The sequence below is a fragment of the Pithys albifrons genome, chromosome Z (genome assembly GCF_047495875.1).
Source record: "Pithys albifrons albifrons isolate INPA30051 chromosome Z, PitAlb_v1, whole genome shotgun sequence".
NCBI classification, from domain to species: Eukaryota; Metazoa; Chordata; class Aves; order Passeriformes; family Thamnophilidae; genus Pithys; species Pithys albifrons.
Genome location: NC_092497.1, coordinates 65,273,957 through 65,294,046, shown reverse-complemented (window position 1 = coordinate 65,294,046; position 20,090 = coordinate 65,273,957). Strand labels below are relative to the sequence as shown.

The 20,090-nt window shown below is 35.4% G+C and overlaps 1 protein-coding gene across 5 annotated transcripts in view; it reads right to left on the bottom strand.

The window, feature by feature from the left end:
* Positions 1-20,090, bottom strand: part of JAK2 (Janus kinase 2) — an 85,947-nt gene that overhangs the window by 17,922 nt on the left and 47,935 nt on the right. For all 5 annotated transcript variants that reach the window (XM_071579997.1, XM_071579998.1, XM_071580000.1 and 2 more), the window contains 13 exons: positions 16,038-16,161; positions 15,129-15,246; positions 14,464-14,609; positions 12,796-13,114; positions 10,624-10,743; positions 9,342-9,499; positions 8,894-9,005; positions 7,044-7,230; positions 5,654-5,781; positions 5,028-5,162; positions 3,284-3,371; positions 1,059-1,186; positions 149-287 (listed from right to left, as the gene is read on the bottom strand). In XM_071579997.1, coding sequence (XP_071436098.1) covers positions 149-287; positions 1,059-1,186; positions 3,284-3,371; positions 5,028-5,162; positions 5,654-5,781; positions 7,044-7,230; positions 8,894-9,005; positions 9,342-9,499; positions 10,624-10,743; positions 12,796-13,114; positions 14,464-14,609; positions 15,129-15,246; positions 16,038-16,161 — 1,902 coding nt within the window. The remainder of the gene's footprint in view (positions 1-148; positions 288-1,058; positions 1,187-3,283; positions 3,372-5,027; positions 5,163-5,653; positions 5,782-7,043; positions 7,231-8,893; positions 9,006-9,341; positions 9,500-10,623; positions 10,744-12,795; positions 13,115-14,463; positions 14,610-15,128; positions 15,247-16,037; positions 16,162-20,090) is intronic.

The window sequence follows — 20,090 nt, the reverse complement described above, 5'->3', positions numbered from 1 at the left end:
ACTGTAGAGAATATTATAAAATAACAGATGGATCAAGGAACTTACTATAACAGAAGTACTTCTGATGGTGGCCAGGGAAAAAAAACCAACCGCAAACTTATTTTTCAAATCAGAAGTACTGAACAAGAAAGCTGACACAAAGACTTACTGTCTCTTGGCAAAACTGTAATACTGATGCCAGGATCACTTAGTTTGATAAAAGGAAGATTCCCAGACTTCCTGTCTTCCTCTCTGATAAGCAAGATGTTTTTTGCACAGACATTCCCATGAACAAGGCCTTTATCCTCCTATAAACAGAAATGCACCTTCTGCATATCAACAAAAGAAGTCTTATGGTTGAACAGGTATTTAAAAGCAATACCGTACAGCATAAGGGAAACATCAGCAAATAAATTGGTGATCATCAAGTTCATCAAACTTCAGATACTTAAATCAGTTCCTCTCAAAGGTATAGTTTTCACACAATTTTCATTATCTACCTAAATTTTCAAGTTTAAAACCATCTGATGTATGTTAATTCAGAAGAATACTTATCCATCAGTACTATCCACTTAAAATTAATGTAAAAACATTTAAACTCTGTTAAAGGAAAGACTCACCTAGTGACATATCCTCTCTGGAAAAAATGGCCTTTATGTGGAATTAAACTCACTGTAAGTTTGGGAACTAATGCCCAAAAAGAATGTATTAGCAATGTGAACAGTACAGTGTTTTCCCCTCCCAGTGGGTAAGTATTAACACTATCAGGGAATAGTTTATATTCAGCATTACGAGCTTAGGTGAGAAATCCAGAAATGACTCATTTGTGGGGAAAAAAATAACACATTACTGGAAATGTGTTTTTATTTCATGCTAAAACACGGAGCATTAAAAAACAACAGGACAGTCAATTACACTTTGCTTAAGATGTAAAGTCTGCCCTTGGCTATCCCACCAAATATTATATCTATTTTCCAATACACTTCAGATTTTCAAGATTTGGGGTAATAGCTCAGCCTTTCTACATGCATTAGTCTGAAACACTTGAATCCAGCCTTTAACAAAATGGAACTACTTACCAGAAAATGCATGGCTAATGCCAACTGTTTCGCTACTTCCAGCTTCCACAAAATATTGATAACATTTTTGTTCTTTTTCAAATATGTGTCCAAGGATCCAAATTTTACATATTCTTGTACAAGGATGTCTGATTTATAACAGTAAAAAGAGTAACAATTAAAAGCAAAACCAAGAAATAATGAAGGTTCAGGACAGATTCGTAGAATCATAGAAACAGCTGGGTTGGAGGAGACCACTGAGATCATCAAGTCCGACCCTTGATTCACCACCACATTGCTCTAGTACTACTCTTTTTTTGATACCTTGGCCTAACTGTGAAGCTGTATGATACCTTAGTATTGCCACAAACATTCTATGTTTTTCATACTTCTTCAAAGGTGTGGAAGTTCACATAATTTCATCTCAAACTAGATTTAATTCCTTTTTACAGGTTAGATAAAATCCAGTGAGAATCGTTCAACCCTCACTTGAAAGGCACAATAAATAATGTAACTGCTGACATAGGACAGTAGTGTACAGCAGTATCAAAGTAGTGAGTCAAATAGCATTCAAGTAATTCACTTCTCTGTTGTTTACAATCTATATTCTTTGTGCCAAATGCAATGATTTACTGGCAAAAGATGCTCTCTTCTTGAAAACAGACTAGTACTTGCAATAAAAAAAATTGTGTATATATCACATGTCTCCATGCAGTCATCCTGCAAAGAACCCCAGAAACATGGTCCATTTCACAGCACTGTTGTCTTAATCACTTTCAACACAAACATTTCAAATTACATGACTGAACTCTTGCACTAAGCTGCAAGATGCTCATATTGCAATGTGTCTTATTTAGTCTCTGAAGACACCAGAATCAACTGGTGTTATACTTGGCTGTAATAAATAAATGATTTTTTAACAAATTCATTTTACAGACAGCAAACTTTTTTTTTGCAATTATGTGAGATCATTTCAATCAAATCTTACATCAAGTGTGTAAACTGCAGAATTAATAACAGCTGCTTGTTCCTACTTCCTCATAACAGCTCTTACTAAACTGTAGTAAGTCTCTAAGTCTCGCCTTCAATAACAGAACAATCTATGTAACCTAAAGGTGAAATAAGTAACCACGTATGTATTTTAATAACTTTTTCTCAATTATAAATTTGATCTACCTAAAATTTTAGATGTAGTCTCTGTGCAGGCTACAATGCATAAAATAGAAAAAAAATCCCTAGGGTTGTTTTCACAAAGCTTGCACAAGTTCTTGGCTATACATAGTGCTGTACCTTTTCCAGCCTTCTAAGAGAGGTAACTCCTGATACAGAATCCACTCTCTTTTGGAAATTTCTTTCTTCCTGATGAAGGCTACCATCTACACTGTAAGCTTACGCAATTATTATGAAGTGCTTCCTTTTGTACAAATTTCTAATCAGAAAAAAATGGGTTTAGGGCAAACTGACATTTGTGCCCAAAGATTGAATGAAGAGGATATACTGCCAAAGCAAGACCCAGCAGTGCATATTCAAAGATTGCACACATCAGCACATGAAAACCATCCAAAATTAAGATTCCATTACAAGATGGGATAAAAGTATTTCAGATGTTCTTAGAAAAGCCTTATTAATATACAGTGAAAAGGCAGTAAGCTAAACTGAAAAGACATTCAATTTCTGCAGACAGTGCAAAGATTTTATTGCTCTTAATATTTCTTAGTGTTTTTTGTTGAAGTAACAGGACCTTGTGTTTTCAGAATGGGACCTCTAAACTAAACTTCCCAAAGCTATATTTGGGCTCACGAAGTCAGCACATGTGTGGAAAAGGGTGGCCGTTTCTGATCACAGTAAATGACTTTTTTAGCTAGCCAGGCACTCACCTTTCTAGCTAACCACAGCTGATACAATGTAGGGGTGCAATTTTTTCTGGTATTTCAAAAACTCATTTCAGAGGTTCAGCAAAGCTTTCTTCAGATACAACAAGCATGACTGAGTCATTTATAGAGGCTACTGTTCACACTGACTGTACTTAAGACAATGTTCTACTTTTCTTTGTTACCACCATATTTACTAGTTCTCAGACACGAAGACAAATACTACTGCAATGTAAACATGTATTGGCTGTCCAGCTGGTGTGCCAAATTATTTTGTTTTGTTTGTTTTTTTCCCCTGCTTTTACCCAGAACAATGCCAAACTCTTGTGAGAGATGTATAAAATCATTGCAAAAAGATCATTAATTTCTACTTACTCTCTTCTCCACATACACAGACGCCATAATTTAACACCAGATGTTTATAAGAAAGCTGGCTCATCATGCTTGCTGCCTCAAAGAAGGACTTTTTGGTAGGAAAGAGAGAGAGAGAAAAAATAAGTATCAGTGAAAACAAAGTTCCAAAATGCTAACAGATTTATTAAACCCATATGCATTTTTTAAAACATTTCAACTTTCATCTCATTGCAAAGACCCTAGATAACATATTTTATATTGTTTGTTGGCTTATGTGTTTTTTAGGGGTAAGGTTTTTCTGCTTATTTAGGTTGGGGTTTTTTGTTGTTTTCTCAGTTGTGGGATTGTTTCCTGATTTTTTTTTCTAGGTAATGGATAATCCATATTCCAGGTAGGTTAACAGTCTTTTTTTTCTGCAGGCAGGTGTATCCCAACATTTTAAAAAGAATCTTTTCTTTTGTCAGTTAGCTGTGTAAAGTAAATTGCAGACAAATCACAACATACTATTTAGTTTCTCATTTATTCTGTCATAATGCGCTATTCAGTTTCAAATTTATTTCTTTTTAGCACACTCTTAAGTTAAAAGACAACAAGTATTATGTAATTCATCCATTACTGCAAGACCTTACCTAACTTGGTCAGGACAATTTCAAATGTTTTTATTTCTTCCATCACTTTTTATTCTCCTCAGTGCTATCTCCAACTACACTTGCTTGTGTACTGATTATTCACCCAAGAAAGCAAGGTCAAAATGAGTAAATTTTTCCTTTAGCTGCCCATATTTTTATTCTATACTCTTACAGCTTTGTGCTTTTAGTAAACAATTCTCACTCAACTTTAGAATACAAATATATTACCCATTTTATTAAAATTACAATATGGGTTATGGTTTCTTTATTGTTTTCTGTTGTCCAAAGTGTCTGCCTACACAGCTTATGAATATTAGCCATCTGAAGTGTCTCTTTCCTTGTTTGCTGACCTTTTCTAAGATTTTTGTCTTCATCAATTGAAAAGTTCAGTAAAGAGTACACTGGTTCTGTTGGCCTGCTGTAAATACAGCTAGATTAATTAGGAATTTGAATCTTTTATATATTCAAATAAACAGTCATATGAAGTTACATTAATGAAATAAACACTACTACATTTTGTGAAATTCTGTAAAATAAATTCTCACACACACAATCTTGGGTTCAATTACCTTACTAATGTATTAGTTTTTATACAAAGGCATTTCAGGTTTGTTAACAGCCTCACTCAAAAAGTGACAAGTCTCAGTGAATACGAGTGTTTCTCATACATAAATACTTCTGATTTTTTATTACTTGATCCAAAATGTTGATTTTACTGGAGAATCAGTATGACTCCAAAACACTGAAAAAAGTCTACCCAAAGAAAGTGATTTTTCCATAAATGCTAGTCCCTCATCAGTACACAATTTACTGGTTAAGACAATTCTGTGGCCATACCAGCTCTCCCATAGTACTTCCATGGTATAAATAAACTGTTCTTCAATTCTCACTGTGTAGCTCTGAATTCTCTGATGGGTGGTGAGGGGATGGGAAACAAAGTATGTAAGTGTACTTCCCAAAGCCAGTTTCAAATCCATAATCTCAGTGTCACAAGTCCAAGAAAATTGGTTAAACAATACAATACTCCACTATAAAACCAATACTCATTTATTGTAGGAGAAGTAATGCTTTGGACAAATGTTATAGCAGTATTAGCACTGGATAGAAGTTAGATAGTGGTCAACAATCACACCAACCTCAGAGTAGTTTCTATGCACTTTATCCAGCACCTTCAAAAGAACTTCAGTTTGATGGAGCTGGCCATAGTCTCCCACTTCTTTCCTTACACCTTTGAAAATCTTAGTAAATGTGCCCTGTCCAAGACTCTCCTCCTGTAAGAAAGGAATGATAGAGACGGGAAAAAAAGTCAGAAATATATCCCTGTTTGGCAAAAGATCTCTTAAAAAAATATATGCAAATCTTTAGAGGTGTGCTGGCTCTAGAGTCAAACTGATAGGAAAAAGAAGCAACTGTAACAGAAACATTTTAAATTTTTGCTTATTTTTTACTGACTCCTCAAGAATCTCACAAAATAACTTGCTGTAAGAACCAGAGAGGAAGAATTGTTCTCAAATAACTATTTAGAGAGCTCCAGAAGCAAAACAACTGCTATTGCAGTCAAAACTAAGCTTCTTAATTTTAAAAAAGTAATTAACTGCATTAATGGAAAACAAAAATACGTACTTTGTTCCCTCTCTAAAGAAAGATTACAGCAAAATCTCCTGGTTCAGATAAGACTCTTTTAAACACATACTGAGGTTTTTAAAACTTGGTGTGTACTAAACCAAACAACTGCAGTGGAAAAAGCAACTGATGGACTTACAAATATCAAGTCCTCATTACGGATTTTGTGAAAGACCATCTGATTGACATTATTGTGTCTCTGTAGCGTTGGTGATGAAGGTACATCAGAAACACTATTGCTTCTGAAGACCAGCAGATTTGATTTATCTGGGAGAAGAAAGAGGGAAAGAAAAAACACATTAAGTTTGTAAAATATAAAACAAAATCAATGTTATTTTAGAAGGGTTACTAATGAGGGATAGCTCATTCAACTCAAATAAGATACCACATTGAGATCAGTTTATTCAAAAATCACATATTATTTAATTTAATTCAGAGTCTGATATTTTCTCATCAGGCAAAAGCATCTGGTTTACTCCTTTATTTTATGCTTTTTAAGTATTCCTACTTTTGACAAACATTCTGAAAATATTCCTACCTCCTTTCATATTTTAATTGCTGCTGTATTTATAACAACAATCACGGATGGAAAAGAGGATGTATATCACCTTCTTTCATATTACAAAGTATAGCAGGTCTGATACTAAATCTAAAGCTGAAAAGTACATCTTTGTAGTTATCTGGTCACACACATGTTTATATTTGTTCATTAATTTATAATTCTGATGCATATACATTTTTGGTTTCATATTGGATAAGTCTATAAAATTATTCTCTAAAATGCCCATATATATATTCATTTGTTAATTTTTTCTGAGGTTTTGAACCCATTGGCTATTTTCAATCAAATTTGAAAGAGGCAAAAGTAGTATCAAATAGTCTGTTGTCACAGGTTTTTCTTTAAATAGAGACTCCGATAAAGTCTAAGAATAACCAATATTAACCGTAACTAACACCACATAGAAGGGCACATGTTAACAGAATTCATAAAAGAAAGATATGAATATTAAAGGTAGGTTAAAAAAACTTAATATAACTAAAAGAAAATCCACTCCTTAGGCAGGAGATCTGATCCAAGTGTATTTTTCAGTGTTAATAAGGAGCTTTAATCACATTGCAGCCTTGGCATAACTCAGCTAAGATGTCAGCAATGACAGAAATTCACTGGCTTTGTTGGTTCCACTGTTTATAGAATCATCCTTAGTGATAAATGATACATTTAAGTACCTATTTCCTTCTCAAGACATGAAAACACTTGACTTGAAAAGAAGTGCAGTTTTACACAATCCACCACAATTAAGAAACCAGCTTTGCTTCTCATCATGAAACTGGCTACCATGGTTACTTCTGGAAGACCATCTTATACCAAAATAAAACTTGGCAGACACTGAGACTGAACATTGTGACTAACAAGATGAACAAATGGGTCAGTGAAATTCTACCTGAGAGTCATTTAGTGTTAACTTATTTTTTAAATCTTTAATCTAGAAGTTGGAAAGCCTTCTGCTTAGAAATAATATTTCTCTTACCTTTTGGTTTTGGGGGACAGCATTTGATGAACTGGAAAATTATGCTGTCTGAACGTACAGTTTCTGTCTGGTAACAGGTCAAGAGATCCTTAAGATTACTAAAACTTCTCTTGGTTCCACTAAGATTATATTCTCCATTTTCATTCTTCGTAATTAAGCAGTGCTTATAATCTGTGGTATTGTCACGCTGCAGAGATTTTTTTCCATTAAAAATATAATTGATTAATACTTGGTATTTGAAAGCTTATTTAAAGGTATAGCACTCTACTAATAAAGAAAGGATGCTTCAGCAAAATATAACCATAATTTGTTATTTTGTTCTCACTATGTAATGATTCTGAGAAAACATGACTCTACTCCTGTCACTGGAACTAGTATGTTGATGCTAGAGAAAAACAAATGTTAATGAAATCTGCAAAGATGGAGCTGAGAAAAGAGATAATTGATCCTAGGAAATATCCTTCAGAGCTATTAATGAAAGCTTATTCACCTTGACATGGGGTAATATCAAACCAAATTTTGTCGGAAGCAATAGCCCAAAAAGACCTGCTCCATGTTCTTTTGGCAGGCATTTGGAGATCTCAGCTGTAGTTCTCTTTTTCTGTCATCTACAGTACAGTTCTAAGAAATTAGTTCCTAGCACAGACTTTCACTATGCACTGAATTATTTTTACAATGAGTCTTGAAAAGATACCATTGAATATTTTTAGACAAGATGAGCTCTTAATAGTGCTTTTGTGGTTCTTCCTCTCAATACTGTAGCAAATGTTCCAACAAATTCTGACTCTCAAAAGCCTTCCAATGACTTGCACAAGACTCAGAATAAGGAGAAAAGATGGGGCTAAGTCACTTCATGGCAAGCTTGACTCTTACACTGTGCCTCTCTAAGCTTTCTCAGGAACTCATCTCAGTATACAAAATTCCTTATCAAACTCACTTCATTGACTGAACATAACATTTCTGTGAAACTGATGTTTACTTCTTCATTCACACATCAACATGATTTTGTCCTTTTAAGAGATGTATACATCTCTGTCAGTATTAGCAAACCTGGTAACTTGCTGCACACTGGCAGAAAAAAAGACATGTATTACCTTGCCTACTTAAAAACCCAAAGGTTAAAACCCCAAAGCTCTGTTAATATAATTAAAGAGAAGTCCATCCTTGGAACAAGATCATGTAATTATGTTAACAGCAAGATTAAGGTATTGTCTTATCACTAACTGAAATGTCACAGAGGGGTACATCTGGTTCTTTGCCTGCCTGAGGACCACATGCATTTCCAGGGTATCTTTCTCTCTAGCTAACACCAGACACTCCCAGGAAAGTGTGGTGATGTAGCAGCTGCCAAATAATATGGTTCCCCAGCACTGGAGATGGGGAAAGGACCCAAACCCAGAGGAATCTGTGAAGGAGAGACACTCTCCAATCATCAAGGGCAATACACTCTGCCTAACAGTCTAGTTTGTGAGGGGGAAGGAGGTATGTGGAAATCCCAGGAAAAAAAAAAAAACAAACAACTAAAAAACCCCAAACTTAAAAAAAAAGTAAAACATCCCATCAAACCGCTTCACCTCCCAAGACCAACATGACCATCCTCAGAACTTCCCTCTTCCTGTCTTGGTCTCCTAGGCTTATGGTATGTGCCATTAGCAATTCTTTACCATACATGCACTTTGATGTTTCTCACAAGACCCTGCAAGCTCACCAGACTGACAGAAGTAGCTAAGAACATACACATCAGACAAACATTCTGAAGGAAAAATTCAGAATTATTTACAGAACATCTCAGGCTCATCATTATATCACAAAAAAGATAAAACAGGTACTATTTAAAATAGAATACAAACCTCTATAGCAAAGGTAAGGAAGTACTTTTTAAAATCTTTAGGACTGCAGCGAAGGACGTAGAAACCAGTCTGATTGCCCGCTTTCTTCAGTTTACTGATAGCAAAGTCCATGCTATAGTAAAAAGAAAATGTTTAATACTGCATAATTTCAAAATACAGGAGTATCACAGATTGGATAATGAACAATATAACAGATACCAATGTAACAACAATTCACACTTGCAACTTTTTATAGCTTCCTTTAAGTTAATCTTTTTGCCCATTTATTTTTCAATGCCTAGGGTGGCTGCTTACGTATTTTGAAAAGTGAAAAATAAAGAGAAAAAATTTTAGCATTATATGTACATAAGTGCAATTAATACATATTTTAAGATGTCCACCACAATTCAGTCAACTAAAGCTCATCTTTCAAATATCACCTTGCTAAATTGCTAAAAAAATTACTTACAAAATTGGTCCATGACAGTTGCTTTGGATATTTTCAAGGACTGATGGTGGTGCTACTTCTTTGCAGAGATAATGGTGGGCATCCGCAGTTAATCTGTAATATCCATCAATTAATGATACAAAGGAGAGAGCTTCTCTTAAGGACTGAAATTCAGCCTCCTGTTAAATGGCCAGAGAACAATGGCAGAGGGGGAGGAGAGAGAGAATTTCAATTTTTAGTAGGTAACACAAAATTCCTGGTTATGTTAGCTGTATAAAAGATAATACATATATGCATACATTAAAGACATGAATAAAAGTATTTTTAACTGCTGTTTGTATATTCTGCCTTCTTCTTGTCACTCAAAACTTGATAGCAATCTTCATTGTTCAAAATCAAACATAAACAAAACAAAACAGAGCTGTGGATGTCCTGTCCCTGGAAGGGACTTTGAGCAACCTGGTTAGTGAAAAGTGTCCTTGCCCATGGTAGGTGAGTTGGAACTAGATGATCTTTAAAGTCCATTCCAACTCAAACCATTCCATGATTCTATGAAATCTGCCATTAAAAAAAACCCAACCTTACTCTAAATATATGAAATAGCAGAAGAACGATGACATGAGAACATTTGAAAGGGAAAAACTGAGTAGTGCCTACTTGCACTGGCTACACAGTGGTATTTTTCTTCTGAAAAGAAAGTGGGGAGTGACAAAGTGGCTCTGGAGAGCACCCGGCATCCAGCCAGGGTCAGTCCACCACACAATTCCATGACAGTTACACCTGCTAGAAAGCCTGATTAATGTGCAATGCTGGAGTTCAAGCAAAAAGCCTTTTACATTCCTGTATAAAATACTTTTCAAGGATCTTTTTCAAAGAAACTTAAACAGCAAAAGCAATGACCTTGATTTTGTCCCAATACTTATTTTGTGTGTATTGTAATTCCTTCAGAGAATTTTGAAGCATTTTTCAATGAGTTGTCTCTAGCAGAGAGGTTACCATGATGCCATGGAAACAGTACACTTGAGAACTAAAGTCACAGACTCAAGTTAAGACTCTAATAATCAAAGAATCAGTCTGTGTATCACAAATTTTCCTCAGATATAAATGTCCCTTTCCATGCACAAAGCTTTGAATGCAGAAGATGTTTAGTATTCCAATACACCACTTACACTACTGAAATTCATTTAGTTTTAGCTCGTGCTTAATTAACATGGTATTTGGCTAGACAATACTAAATATATAACAACCACAGTCTGCTCAAAACAACATCTATTTGAAAGAACAACAACCAGAGTTAACAGACCAGATTCTTGCTATCTTGTTTGTGAATGGTGACAATTCTTCTCTCACTGGAGCCTTCTTGGTTGGCTTGTTTAATGCTGACATCAATGATATCAGGAAAATCACAGTATGTTTGTAAATCCTGCAACAAATATGGGTTATACCATGTCAGTACAAACATAAATGGCAATTAAGAAGCCTCACCTATTTGCAGATTGGAATTTCTTCAATTCTGAACTCGTAATCTGGCAACAAACAGGGTCATAAAACCTTAAACATACAATTACAAATAAATAAAGGAGTATTGTGTTTATGGACCATTACTAGGAACATAATTTAAAGAGTGCAGAGAGATCCAGGAACTGTGAATAGAAATATCCATATATGGGTTTGGCTTTTTATAATTGTAGATATTTCTTTCTTTTGTAGTATTTTGCAAGGATTAACAGTGGAACATTTTCAATATTTTTTGAGAGGGTTTTTTTTCCTGTAAACTCATTATTGGCATTCTGATTCAAGAGGTTTAAAAAGTCAGTTAACAATACAAAATGTCACGTCTTCATTCAGAGTGACACACACTGCAAAATCTGATAGAAAAGAGATGGATTTAGTATGAATGAACAAAGAGTCTAAAAGAAGGTTGCCCTATCAGCTACAGTCATCACCAACTAGGTAACCTGAAGCACCATCCCAATGAAAAGAAAATGTAAGACACATTTTCCTTTGATAACAAGTACGGGTACTTTTCAACACTATGACATTTTGTACCCCTTCCTTCAGTCTTTCACAAGTCAAATTACACTGTCATATAAATCATACTTTGCTTTGTTTTCAGTAGAATTTTAGGTGCTAAGCAAGACCTTTAAAGAAAGCTACATTTATCTATCCAAAATTATTCTTCCTAAGCAAACAGATTTCTTCCAAATCTACCCCACATATGTCATTCCATACAAACAAGTAAAAATTTTGTTTCAATTCAGTATCTTAATAAAGATTCATCAGTAAAGTTTGCTGAATCAAGAGTTATGATCACATTTACAAGCAGTCATATTATTTCACTGGGGTTTCATAACCAACTTTATAAACAGTTTCTGTACCAGTGAAAATATATGCAGTTTTTCACAATGGAATGATAATATTTTAACGATGAAAAAATAATTTGGCAATCTCTATGGGAAATATGATCCATTTAAACACTACTCTTACTAAAGGTTTGGTTGCCAGGCCTAAAGAGCATAGTATGCATAAATTGTGTACAGCTAAAACTAAAAATTACAAAATCTGACATTTATGATAGCTCCTGCCAGATGAACTGGCACTTGGAGGAAAATTAGGAAAGACAGAGGGATGATACATAAAAAAATATCCAATGTCCATCCAAAAATATTCTAAGAACATCACACTTTAAAAACCTGGGTATGTAGTCAGATTTATTTTTGTTAACTATTGAAAAAAAACCCACCAGCATATATAATCTTTACTAATTATTACAACAGCGTACAGTAAAAATATAACCTTTTGTAGTTTGGTCTTGATTGCTACATCTCATGAATCAAAGGTATGAAACAGATGCAATTATTTTGGAAAACTCACATGTGCTCGACTTTGCTTTTACTTTTACCTTGGGAAAATTCCCACACTCCCTATGTATACTGCTATAAGTGTGTATCAGATTATGGTAAATTCAACATAATGAACAGTCATGATGGGAAATCACACACAGGAGAAATAATACTGATAAATAAAAATGCAGCAGTACGTGATTACTAGCACTTACAGGAAGCATTTAGAATTTAATTCCTGAACAAAGACTAAGTCCTGACAAAGACACAGTCACAGAAAGGTCACTTTAAACTTGCTAACTCACACACTGCTTGGACTCTACCTGCAGCATGAAAGAGGTAAGGGAAATTTGCCTGGCATTTGGAGTCCTTAAACTCCTGCTTTCAAAGAGGATTTGAGGAATTTGTGCATTTTACTTATATCAGGGGGCAGGGCCACTACTTTTCCAGTTTTCACAGTAATGAAAGTCAATATATTTCTGTGATCCTCAGCCATACGGAAATCGTATCATTACTGTGACGTAAAATTTACCTACTGAATTTACTTGGGGTAAATCAGAACTTCTAACATAAGGTAATTACTCCGTTACATGACAAATTCCATAGTTATTAATATAATTTTAAAAAATTACCTGCTCAGCAAGTGTCTCACAGTCTTTAAGTTTTCCTCTTGAACACTGAATTCCACCATTTCCAGTTATTACAATGGTTGCAAAACTTTCCTCTCCAGGACCTCCACCAGGTTCTTTTACTTCAAAAACCTCTGAATAGAAGGCAGACTGAAGGGTTTCCAGATTTATAAGATACTTAAGTTTCAAGTTTCTGGCAGTAGCTTTACATTGGCCAAACTGTTGTATAAATTTGCGGAACCTGTACCTTATTCTTTTCCGTGTCAAAATGTGGTAGTCTTGGATTTTTGCTCGCACACATTTAGGTAAAAACATTTTGTAGCTGTGAACACATAACCAGAAAAAGCTATTAATTTTATCCATTAAATGCCGCAAAGATAATTAGTTCAATGCTAAACAAGTCAACATGAAAATATCTTTTTCTCTAGAAGTACCCTTATTTTAAAACTGTAGAATAACAAGAATCCTTCAACCTGTAGTACACCCTTTCAAATACAGCCCTGTGTCTTCTTCCATTTTTCCCCTACTCAGTAGCAACATATATTGCATAATGCTTTTTCCATAAATCCAGAGATGTCTTTTCTTCCGTTAGTTAAGTTTTGAGGTAAGGCTGCAGAAGTTACACAGTTGGCTTGGTTTGGTGTAGAAGTTGGAAAGTGGATACTGCACACATAGAGGCAACTGTATGGATAAAGGGCAAATTTCTTGGCTGAAAATACAGGTGGTAGAATAACGCTGTGTTTGGTTCTCACTAAAGTTCCTGTATCACAGTCCGTAAATAGCCTGTATCAAGAGGCAAAAGTGTTGCAGTGATCACCTGCAACGAGCTGGCCAATTCAATGTCTTGTTCTGTTTTTATCTATTCCTGCTAGGTTTCATTAAAAGACAAACGCAGAGGATTAAGTACTAAGCAGGGACAGAATTTACTCAGCTAGAGTAGAAACTGATTAGGTTGATACACCAAAGTGAATTTGATAAATTCAATCAAGTTCAGCAGAGATCTGCCCAAAATGGCTAAGAGCCTGGAGCACATCGCATGAGAGAAGAGGCATATGGGAGCTTGACTTACTAAGCCTGAAGAAAAGAAGGCCCAAGTAGGGTCTTCTACTAATTGTCTTCAATTGATGGGGAGTAATGGAAAAGACCAAATTAAACTTCTCAGAAATGCACAGTGAAAGGACAAGAGGGAACAGAGGATTATCAGCATCACTAGATACACCAAAAGTATCTTCTTCCAGGAGTGTGGTCACACTCAGAGCAAAGCTGCCCAGAGATACAGCGGAATCTCCGTGCCTGGACATTTTCAGAACTTTACTGGATGAGGCCCTGAGTAACTTCATCTTACGTTCAAGTTGGCCCTGAACAGAGGGTTGGATCTGATGATTTCCAGAGGGGTGTCTCTCCTCAAATCACCGCTTATGTACTTTCCCACAGCGAGAAGCTGCTGCCTTACCTTTCATTAAGAGAAACCAAATCCATGTCCCCAAAAAATGAATAGCCACGATGATAGAAGTCTTCTATTAATTACTAGTTCAGACTACAGGTAAATTGTCTAACCATTTGGATACATCAATTGCCAGCAGTTGAATATCTCCTCCCAGATGCTAATGTGCAAAAATACTGCCTTTAGGTATCAGATAGGTGTAAAACAGTTATGAATTATGGAGTCACCTGACTGAATTGTAAATAGCCAGTGGGGTTTGGTCCTTTTCTTTGGCCACTCTCATCATATCTAGAACAGCCATTCCAAGGCATTCTTCTTGTGTTTCGTGAGTAACAGGCATCTGTACCCAGCCATCCAAAAAATCAGCTCGCCACTGAGAAAAAACACAAGAAAGCAAATTAAAACTGTAGCACTGCTACTTATCAATAAAGGTTTTTGGGGTGCAGTTGTTGGGGGGAGGTTGTTGTTTTGTTTGATTGCTTAGGTTAGCTTTGTTTGGGGATTTTTGTTGGTTTTGGTTTTTTAACGATTGCACTCTTCTGAATTAATTCCTTCACCCACAAAAAGGACTTACTCATAAGGAATACCAGCTGCCATCATGCATAGAAATGCTGTTTTCAAAATACTTTTGTTTCAAGTCTCAGAAAGGTTGATATGGGGAGGATGTTCTACACTGTGTCAGTTCAACCTAAACATTCTCAATGCTCCCCCTACAACTGCCATTTGAGTTTCATCTCTCCAAACATACAATAGGGCACGGAATTTAATTTTCATCTTGAGTGGATTTCAAGCTGTCAACAGCCTACACAATTACTATCAGAAGACAGAAAGGGAATAAATACTGACAACCTTTACCAATCTGCATTAAAAAATAAGCAAGCAAATCATATACCTGTGCGAATAGGTAAGACATGACAAGATCATCAAGCACTGGGCTCTCTGCACCGCGAAGAATGCCATACCGATATGCTCTGTTGGTGCCACTGCAGTACCAGTGGGGAAAATAAAACCTGTTAGGAAATAAATTTAAGCAAATGTCAATAAACAGATACTTTTGCTTATCAGCATTAGACATTATTGCTCTTATATACATGTATTAGTGCTGGCTGGTTTGGAGGACTACTATGAAGTTCCGGTTAGTCAACAAAGGCTTCACATCCCGCTCTTGGTGTCAAAGTACTACAACATTTAACTAAGGTAATAAACTGTAGTGATAGGAATGAGGACTGTTGCAAAGTTATTCTGACTAATCAGAATACAGAGAATTTTGTTAGTGTCTTCCTGTTTCCTCTGAAATTGTTGCTAAAGAAACACTCAGGCCACATTATATAATGTAAATAAACAAAATCTTTTACAAAAGGAAAACTGTGACTGTAGCTTTAGATGTCTACATTCAAACATGAGGCTGGAAAAAATGGTTCTGTTGCAGACACATGTCTGAGCACACAGAGTAAACACTCTGCATTTCAGAAATGTCACTAATTTCAAACAGGCAAGCACAGAGGAGAGGAGATGTATAATTATTCAGACAAATAGTATTCTTACTTCTGCTATATTTTTTACTCTTTGCTTCTTCAATCTGACATTGGTAAATATATGGGATACAGAAAATTGATAAAATACGTTATTTAAACCACTCCAATAATTTTGATTCTTTTATCTATCTCTTTTCCAGATAACACCAACAATCCGTTCATAACTTCCAAGAGAAACTATGGTTCAGCTAAATATCTTAGTGGTGGTATTTTCTCATATAGTTTTCTTTGACCATGAAAGTTGTGTAACATTTGATTTAGATTACCTTATCCGATAAATTAGGACGAGTCTAGTTGCTTCATCTACATGGAAGATGTGATTTGGGGGATACCACATTCTGTCTGTTTCACTCATGAGTGCAAACATGTTATGGTACACTGGCATGATACCTAAAGGAAGAATAAAGAAGCAAACATCTATAGGAAAGTGTTTTCAAAAAGTATTAAAAAAATATTGTGGGTTAAAAGTAGCCAATTTACACCATGCTCGAGTGCTATCAGCAACAGGTATCAATATTGCCAACAGCATTGCAATCATTATACAATAACCCGGAGGCTGCTTTTGATGGTTTAATTTCTCATTCTTCCTGTATGTTCTCTGACTGCAGACTGTGTTCACCTGTTACCCCATACTTCACTGTTAGATTACAAGATTTCCTCTGATTTAATAAAATCTTCTTAGCCTCTCAGTTTAAAAACAGCTAACAAGAGTATACTACCTTTTTTTCTTACCTTTTCCAAAATCAGATCTAGGGACTGATTTTAAGACTTTAGACTCATGAAAAACAAGTAGTAAAGCAATACAAAGAAAGTTATGACTAGGACAACCACATGTCATTTCAATTTTAGTAATTCAGTTGAGAACAAAGTTAAACATACATTGTGAATAAAACAAAATTTTCCCCTCAACAATTTAGGATTATTTTAATGACAATTGACATGCAATCCTACTGAAACACAAACTACGGAAATCAGTTGAGCATCAGCTCTTTGGCAGCACCAGAACTTTAATTTGGTTCTGAGGCTTCCAGCTGAAAGCACAGCCTAACATACAACAGATGCCTCAGCACTGTACTGTGCTGCAGTGCTACGCATCTAACAGGCTAAATGACTGAGAACTGACAGCACAAAAGGATGAGCTGACAAACATGTTTTGAAGACGGGAAGAGACACAAGTCTGGAAATCAGAGAGTAGAATTAAAGATTACCATGTCAGTGTCACAGTAGGCCATATCTAAAGAGAACTTTCCATTAAAGCAATACACTTTGGGATGAAAAGTCAAAAAATAATGCAAAAAACCCAACAAAAAACTGGTAAAGACAATGGAAGTAACTTAAATGATACCGAGAGACAAGAATTTCTGGAAAAGGCAAAGAACCCACAGTCCTGCCCCATAGACTTGGAATTAAATAAATGAAATTCCCACAAGGAACTAGGAGAAAAACAGATATCCTTTATTTCTTTCCGTTCTGAACCATATCTAGGTACTTATTGAAGGGGGCAGACCCCAAATTTCCTTCATCACATCTAAACTGCATGTAAGACAATCAGTTAGAAGAAACAACTAACCAACTCCACATGTAAAGCCACATAATCTTGTGGAACAAAACGTATTTCAGTCTTAAATAACAAACAGTTTATTAAATTTGATACAAAGAAGGGGTTCAGTAAAAGGGCTAAGAACAAGAGTTCTGTTGTGAAGATTAAACTGCTGAAATCTATAGGGTAATCATTTGATGCTTTCTTGAATCAAAGCTCACCAAACCATACCAAAACTGTAGGTTAAAACACACAATTTTCTATGAGAAGGAGTCAGTGACTTACAGGAAACTACAGAAATGGAAAGCATTATGTAAAGTAATGAAAGAAAAACCAAAACTAAATAACCTCCCAATAGGCTTAGACCCAAAGGGATTAGTAACTGAAGAATTAGCTGCAAATCTAAATGTTGCAAATTAATGGCACAAAAAGACATATTTTATCCATCCAAGTTATGAGAAATATTTTGTGGAGTTAAAAAGAAACCCATCCCAACAACTAAACATAGTTTTCATTTGGTGTGTGAAGTGGGATCAACTACACTACATTACATATCAGTTGTCTACAAAGCAGTCACCTTAACAGTTTTAAGGTTGTGTGGCGTCTGTATCTCAAATAATTTAACATCAATTACAGTGCTGTAATTGATGCAATTGATCCAAATGCCAAGCAGCATTCAAGGAAATGCTGAATATTTACCTAGTCTCACTAATACACCTACGCAAACTCCTAGCAATCCCATGTAAGCACACTGTAGAGGAAAAAATTTCCAAGTCATATTCTTAAATTCAAATGTTAAGCTGTATCTCACCAAATACATTACGGACACCCTCACCACCATCCTCCTCTCAAAAAACCTCACAGCAAAATAAAGAACCCCACCAATAAGGTCATGGGTTCAATCCCCTATGTGGGCCATTGACCTAAGAGTTGAACTCAATGACCCTTGTGGGTCCTTTCCAACTCAGAATAGTCTGTGATCCTGTGATAATTCCAACCATACTATTGCCATTCTGAAAGTTTCAGTAAGAAAGTTATCAGGACATTGGTACTCTCCCTATCAGTACGAAATGTTTACATTAACAACAACAACAATCCTCCCTGCTGCCTTCCTTTCTATGAAAAGTAAACTGCGCTCATCCATCACTCACACTTTGGCATTTATAGATTTGTAATTCTGAATGGTAACTTGCATCATTCACTGCTAGTTCTCAAAGACACACAGATCATGTGGTTTCCAAGAAAAGGATTTACACTTTTTTTTCCCTTCCCCTTAAGAACTATGCATTTGCATTGGTACACTTAATGCTCAAAAATTATAAAAACAGTGCAAATCCCTTTATTGGAGTCTCCAAAATTGTTCACAAAAATCTGACATAAGCAAAGAGGCCATGTAATTGCAGGGACCTTTCAAGTGAACTGTAGTATCTAAGTGCTCTCTCCAGAAACAATGAAAACAAAAAGACTTGAGTGGGGAATCAAAGTCTTCTGTTGAAAGCCAGACATGACAACAATAGTGAAAACTTCTGCCAAATGTATTGCTCAACACAAGTAAAATCATAAAAGCTATTCACAAGAGGTAATGAAAAGCCTCTCCTGGATTTTTGCACTGTACTAACCATGCTATCAATTCAGTCAATTACAAATAAAGAGAGAAGACAGACAGTGACTCAAACAAAATTAAGCAGAACTTTTTCCACTTTGCTTCTCCAGCAAGGGCAATCAAATATTTTCTAGACTACTGCAATATGACTATATCTTGACAATTTATTTACTACATAAGGCTAAAGAAAGGAGCCTTGCTATACTATACAGTATGTCAGGTGTCATCATGAAAGATTGAAACACAGCCTAAATTTATTCCTCAAACATCTATTTCAAGCCTCAAACTCCCCCAAATTGCTTGCACAGTAGTTTATTCTTTTCCTGATAACAATTTTAGAATTTCACATCCAGACAAGTCACATTACTTCATTTACTCTGAAGCAGCTAAGGTATATTTCTTCCTTTATTGGCATTAGGTACTTTTTCTTTTATACAATGTTTTCACAGGGTAATGTCCCTCTTTAAAGAAAAATTAAAAGACAAAAAGCGTAAATTAATACCAGCCATGACACCATTTTGAAACATGAAAGCCATGCACACTCTACAGTAGAAATGCTGTTTTATGAAACTGTCATTTCAACCATGTAAGTCATTAGACATAAGCAGATAAAAGCAATTAGTTGAATGACTAAAACCAATTCTTTAAAAATCTCAAATTTTCCAAGTCTAATACAAATATTAGTCAGTTCTCACACACAGCTGTAAGTAAACTCATTAAAACATAGGAAGTCCTGCATGTACCAGACAGAAATTTGTTAGCCTTTTCTTCCATAAAAATAATAGCTTACCCTCATCTTTCATAAAAACTGGAGGCTTACCACACTCTGACATCACATTTAATGCCACTATCCTGTCAACAAAATGTTTTCTGAATAGTCAATCAAAGTACACATTTCCTTTCCTGGTAAAACAGAATTGCCCAGAGTTGTGATTAATTCATTCCTTATCTATGGGGGAAGCAGCAGAGGGCAGCATGTTCAGTGTGGATATTCAGGAAACGTTATCATCTAAGAATTAAAAAAAACCCAGAACAAAACAAAAAGACAAAAAAAAATCCCAAAGCAAAAGAAAAACCACAAACCCAACTTAAAACCCCAAACAAAAAAGACAATCCCCCACTGAGCAGTTATAATCAATGATAACTCTGAGTCATGCAAATTCTGGAAATTCAGCA